Genomic DNA, 5,799 nt, shown 5'->3' with positions numbered 1-5,799 from the left:
TTTCCCTGCTTTGAAAAGAGGTTTATGAAGTGTCACGGTGACTTCATTCATCTGTGACTGCCCTCACAAGGATATTAGAGCAGTTCATGTTTCCAGGCTGAATTTTTTCAGTCTAGTCCCTTCAGGTACTGCCCTGAGGGACCATTTCTCCAGCGTCCCAAACTGCCATTGCTCACTGTGCTCCCATTCTCCCCACAGATGCAAGCATGGATGTCCTTCGCCAGGTCATTGTCCCTAGAGAGCTCTGCCAGAAATTCCTTCAGCTGGCCGACGCCAACACGATCCGGGGCGTGGAGACGTGTGGGATCCTCTGCGGTAAGCTGGTAAGGCGATCATCCTGATTGAAACCCGGGGAGTGGTGTGGGGTCAAGGTGCAAGAGCTTTGAAAATGGCCAGAGGACCCTGATTTTTGTCACAAGAAGCTGTCACTCCCGCATTGCCAGTGACAGGCAACTCTGGTGGCTTGTCCTTTTGGTACCAGCAGGACTGAGATGTCCCAGCTGTGAACCAGGACCCTCACCTGGACCAGGTTGTGCAAACGCCAACTGTAGGTGGTTATTTCTCTCCGCAAAGGGTCTGCGTGCGTAGGTTTCTGTTGGCAGCTGCAGCCTGGCTCCCCCGAGTCGCGTGGGGCTGGTTTACTTGCAGAAGTTGGCTTTGAAATGAAGTTGATGGAGCAACTTTCTGCAACCCAGCTGCTTCCAGACACTAGGTGATCATTTAACTGTGAAGCATCGCCTCCCAGTGAGTGGAGAGATTCACTTTGGTGGGTGTCCAGGACCCCTCTGAGCTCTCGTGGGCACTCTGCACAGCAGAGAACATGAAATAGAAAGCCATGGGTCATGCTCAGACTCAGAAAATCCCGCGACTCCTGTGTCAGTAACTTGCAGTTAGCATTTCTGTGACCTGGAAACGGACTTGTCGGGCTTGTTTCCAGAGCTGCTGTTCCCCTGGCTGGGCCCCTGCATGATGAATCCAGAAATACCGAGTTCCCAAAGTGTTCCCAAAGTTTAGGAAATTACCTTTGCACCAGCGGGCGGCAGCAGCGTTTCCTCCTTCGGGGGGTGTCCGGTGGGTAACATCCTCCCTTGTGCTGCCTTGCAGATGAGGAACGAGTTCACGATAACGCACGTCATCGTTCCCAAGCAGTACGGAGGCCCCGATTATTGCAACACGGAGAATGAGGAGGAACTCTTCATGATCCAGGATCAGCACGGCCTCGTTACGCTAGGCTGGATCCACGTGAGTGTCTCGTTCCTGTTTCGCTTCCCGGCCTTTCATTCAGCCGGGAGGGAAGGGGGTGTGTGGAGCAGGGCTGGTGGAGGAGGATTTACTGCAGAAGACGGCGTGGAGCAGGCAGCATCCTCTGGTTGGATTTCTCCCTCTCATTCTGCCTCAGTCACTACTCGCCCTGCGGGAGCAATCCAGGCCTATTTTAAGCTTGGATCCCTTCCTAAAGCATCAAGCCCTTTGAAAATGGGATATTGGTCACGAAGCTCATGTTTCATCCAGCACAAAGCTGCCTCCAGAGGCACGGTCGGGGCATCCCGAGCTCCCGCTGTCATTGCAGAGCCTCTCCCGTGATGCCTCCTAGTAGTAGCGCAGCTTTTTGCAGCCAGCTGTGTGCCGCTCTGCCGCGGGATGTGCCAGTTCCAGATTCCTCCGCTGGCTTCCAGCGCTGCCCTGCCGCCTGTCCCCGCGGAGCCTTTGGCAGTTCGGATGGGTGCCAAGCAAAACGTTTGGTGCTGCTGAGTAATCTCTCGAAAGCAGCAGCTGCCTCGCAGGCTTTGACAAATAAATGCCTGCTGCGTGTGCCTGATACGTGCGGGATGTCTGCTTTTGGTATTTAACTCTTCAGTGACGGCTCTGCGACGTTCAGGGACTCTCTAGAATCTCTTTGACCTTTCTGCTGATCTCTGCAACAAAAAATCTAACAACCAAAAGGGGAAAGAGCTTTCAGCAAGAGTTAAATGGTGAGCTGTGAGCCGGAGCTGGGGAAGGTGGTGGTTGTCTGATCATACAACCCTTGGCCATCAGGGTAGAATTTTGGATGTTGGAGTGTCTTGGCAGGGTTTCACGTCCCCCCAGGGTGTTGCTGCGCTTCAGAAAGGTGTCAAGTGCCCTGCAGGGAGGTGTGCATGAAAGCAAAGACAGCATCGTGCCTCAAAGTGTGACTTTCCCTGGGATCTGGCCAGAAATGGAGAGCTCCTCCTGTTCTTGTTCCAACCGGAAAAGAGCAGCAGATGTTTTGGGACAATCCAAACCCATGTCCTCTGTGCCATCCGAGGAGCTGTGTCTCTTCTCTTGGCAGACACAGTCTCTTTGGACTCGTTCTCCAACCCTGCCGTAATTTCCTCTCTTTTATGTTCCGCTGTGTTCCAGACTCACCCCACGCAGACAGCCTTCCTCTCCAGCGTCGACCTGCACACGCACTGCTCCTACCAGATGATGCTGCCAGAGTCCATCGCTATCGTGTGTTCTCCGAAATACCAGGAGTAAGTATGGATTTGGGGTGGGGAAAACCTCTCCCTCCACCTGTGCTGTCCAACCAAAAGGTTCGGCAGGAGGTCCAGCCTCTTCAGGAGGTAGCGAAGGGCTGTTTATCGGGATCTTTCCTCTATTCGATTCCTGGTGGGGGGAGACAATGTCGTATCACGCAATGAAAATTTTGCCAAAAGAGGCTGGAAGAGCACGTGTGATCCGACAGCTCTTCTGAGCTGGTCTGGGGGGGTCGTACCTGGGTTTCCCACCCCTGAAAGGAGAGGGGTCTGCAGCCCCGGGGCTGGGGAGAGGAGCGTCCCACAGCCCAGATCTCTGCTCTCGCTCGAGATGAGCAGACCTGAGCTTGCTCCTTCAGACACAGGAGGAGCTGCTTCTGTTCACAGAGGCTTGAGCTACACGCAGCTTGTGTTGGTTTTCTCCAGGACGGGCTTTTTCAAGCTGACAGAGCATGGCCTGGAGGAGATCTCTTCCTGCCGGCAGAAGGGATTCCACCCGCACTCCAAAGACCCCCCTCTCTTCACTGTAAGTCACCCCATGACGCAGCGGGGGCTGGAGGGCTGTGAGTTGGCATCTTGGGCGCTTCGCTTGAATTTATTTTTGTGTCGAGGTGCTCGGCTGGGACCCAGGATGGCAGGGCCAGCCTGGGAGAGGCTCGTCTCTTCCTAGAATCGAGATGCAGAAGCTTTTTGACTTGGTAGCATGTGTTGGAGGCGTGACGCAGAGTATTTCTCTGCAGAAACCGGTCAAGGTGGCAGCAAAGGCTTGTGTTCGAGAGAGAGATTTGTGTTTGTGTCCTGCCGCCGTCTCTTTGTGGTACCGTGCAGGACGCTAGCTCCTGGTCTGTTCTGCGAAGGGCGCTGGGTGCAGGTTGTGTCAACTCGAGGAGACTCACACGAGCCGTGAGAACACCTGAATAACCCCCTGTCCCCTCTTCCTCTCTCTTCCAGACCTGCAGCCACGTGTCAGTAGTCGAGAGGGACGTGGTCGTGATGGATCTCCGATAGGCCTCCTGCCTTAACCGTTTACAGAAAACCATCTACCTTCCTTCTAGCCCTCGGGTTACTTTTTTTTTTCCTCCTGTAGCAGATGATTTCGACCGTGTAGCGATCCTTCCCCTTCCTCCCCCAATAACCACGGTGAAATCGGTGCCCTGACCTCAACGAGGGCACGGGAAACCTCGGAGCCTGGTGTCGGACTGGCGAAGCGGTGCTGAGGTTCGAGGTGTGGGGAAAAGCTAACTGGAAATTCACAAAGACAGAATCTAACACTGAAATAATTGTTCAGTACTCTAATCTATGGCTTGAACAGCTTCTTGGAGGGGGTTCCCTGGGATTTGCTGCAACCACGAGGTGTGGAAACCTCTTCAAGTGCTTTCCAAAGAGGGACTTGCCCAAATTGACCTTGGCTTTGTTTCGCCTCTCTGTGGGTTGCTGGCTGGAGCAGATAAATCTTTGCTACGGTTAAGATTAAACCTTCCTAACCCCTCTCACCCCATCAAGAGCTTGTCGGCGCTGAGCCGGAGCGAGTCCTTCTTGTTAGTACTCAGGACTTTGCCTGGGGAGGTAAGAAGGGGCCCAGCCTCCTTTGGGAACCCCAATTTCGGCATTTCAGGGGAGAAGGTGCCTGGACGGTGTTTGGTACCAGCAGCGGTGAAGGGTGTCTGGTTCCTTTCTTCTTTTTTCCTGGCTGGGGGATTCTCTCCAGCCCTGCGAAGGGCTGGGGTTCGACTTCTTGCTGGTGTTACCGTGGAGGCAGCTCTCGGTCTCTCAGCTGCTGTCCCGTGAAGGCTCTTCCAAGGCCGTCACCTCTCTGAGACGGGACTCCAGGAGCTTGAGCCACTTTGATTTTCAAAGCTCACAACCCCCTGTTGCCTCTGCGCTTCTCAAAGCAGTGTGTTGCCAAAAACTCCGTGATGCGGTACGCCAGCCAGAGACCTCCTCTGAATTAATCTCGTCGTACACCAGGCAGTGATTTTTTTAAAATTTTTTTTTTCCTTCCCCGCGTTATCCATGCGGAGCCTCCACCCTGGCGTCTGCCGGCGTTGGAAAGGGAAGAAGCAGGATTGAAAGGTGGGAGGCAGCTGGCCTCAAAGAGCCGAGCGTGAGCCTCACAACATCTCCACATCCTCCGGCAGGATGCTGGGATGCTCGGCACATGGCGCGGGGAGGGGCAGGAGGCTGGAGCTAGACGTCGCGTCCTTGTACTTCCACACGCCAAATTCTTTGGTGGACAGCTGAACACAGATGGATTTGGTTTATCTCGGCTGGGTTTCTTTTGTCACTTGTGTTCTTCAAGCTCATTCAGGGGGTCGGAGGGGTCTGGCGGGGCTGAGGGCGGGAGGGAATCGATTTATTTTGGAGTTGGGTTGATTTGCAGCAGCGTCCTCCTCACCTCCTGCGTGACAAACGGCCACTGCCGTCATTTTTGCGGTTGGTTTTGGAAACACGCTGGGTGGGCAGCGAGGGGACTTCGGGGTAGCTGTGGGAACTAAATGTCAGACTTAAATTTATTTTTAAATTAATTTTTAAATTAAACCTTGCTCAGGGGTGGGTTTTGCAGCCTCAGTGAAGGGATGTTCATCCTCTGCTTCCCCATGGAACGCAGCAGTCGCCTCTTCACCCTCAAGACTCATCCAGAGCTGAGGATGCAAAATTTGGAAGCCTGTCTTGCAAAGCAGCAAATATCGCAATGAACTTATCTCGACTCCCCACCCCTGAAAGTCTTGGGTCTGAGCTGACCCCAGCATGGGGCAGAGAGCACCAGCTCTCTGGAGAAAAAAAAAAATAAAAAAGTCCCTGCTTGGTTGTGAAGTCGTCCCAGTGACCGATAAACCCTGGTGGAGGATTATTCGAATAGCTCGCAGCGCGGGCGTACGCGAGGGCTGCGTTTCTCACGTCAGCGGCCAGCTGCTGCCTCGCGCCCAGCCCTGCTCTCCGAGCTGGCGGCTTTTTAAATCGCATTTTTTCACTTAAAAGCCCCTGAGTCAGCAGTTTGGGCGTCAGGATGAGTGCTGATATCCTGGCACTGCTGCCAGTGTCCCTCTCCCCGACCCTGGATGGGATTTATTCCCTAAAATCACTCCAAATGCATGTGGTAGGAGTTAAACCCTAACAGACCCCACGCTTTGCCAGGACGGGGTTTATTTTCCGCAGCACTCCGGGTTGGATGTTTTGGGGGGTTTCCTGCGGGCAGGGAGCGATGCTTATCTCCGCCTGGGCGATGGGAACAGACCCAAATCCCTGCCCTGCGCTCTCATCGCCGCTTTCTCCCTCCTCGGCGGCAGCCCGAGAGCTTTAA

General features: G+C 54.2%; 1 protein-coding gene across 1 annotated transcript in view; it reads left to right on the top strand.

Moving 5' to 3' along the window:
• Positions 1-3,604, top strand: part of STAMBP (STAM binding protein) — an 11,481-nt gene extending 7,877 nt beyond the window's left edge. The window contains exons 5-9 of the mRNA XM_010077833.1: positions 199-323; positions 1,105-1,242; positions 2,383-2,495; positions 2,925-3,024; positions 3,450-3,604. Of these exons, the coding sequence (XP_010076135.1) occupies positions 199-323; positions 1,105-1,242; positions 2,383-2,495; positions 2,925-3,024; positions 3,450-3,506 (533 nt within the window). The 3' untranslated portion in view covers positions 3,507-3,604. The remainder of the gene's footprint in view (positions 1-198; positions 324-1,104; positions 1,243-2,382; positions 2,496-2,924; positions 3,025-3,449) is intronic.
• Positions 3,605-5,799: the final 2,195 nt, after the last annotated feature.

The sequence above is a fragment of the Pterocles gutturalis genome, unplaced genomic scaffold (assembly GCF_000699245.1).
Source record: "Pterocles gutturalis isolate BGI_N339 unplaced genomic scaffold, ASM69924v1 scaffold13663, whole genome shotgun sequence".
Taxonomy (NCBI): domain Eukaryota; kingdom Metazoa; phylum Chordata; class Aves; order Pterocliformes; family Pteroclidae; genus Pterocles; species Pterocles gutturalis.
Note: the sequence above shows the minus strand (reverse complement) of the source record. Positions and strands in the feature narration are given on the sequence as shown.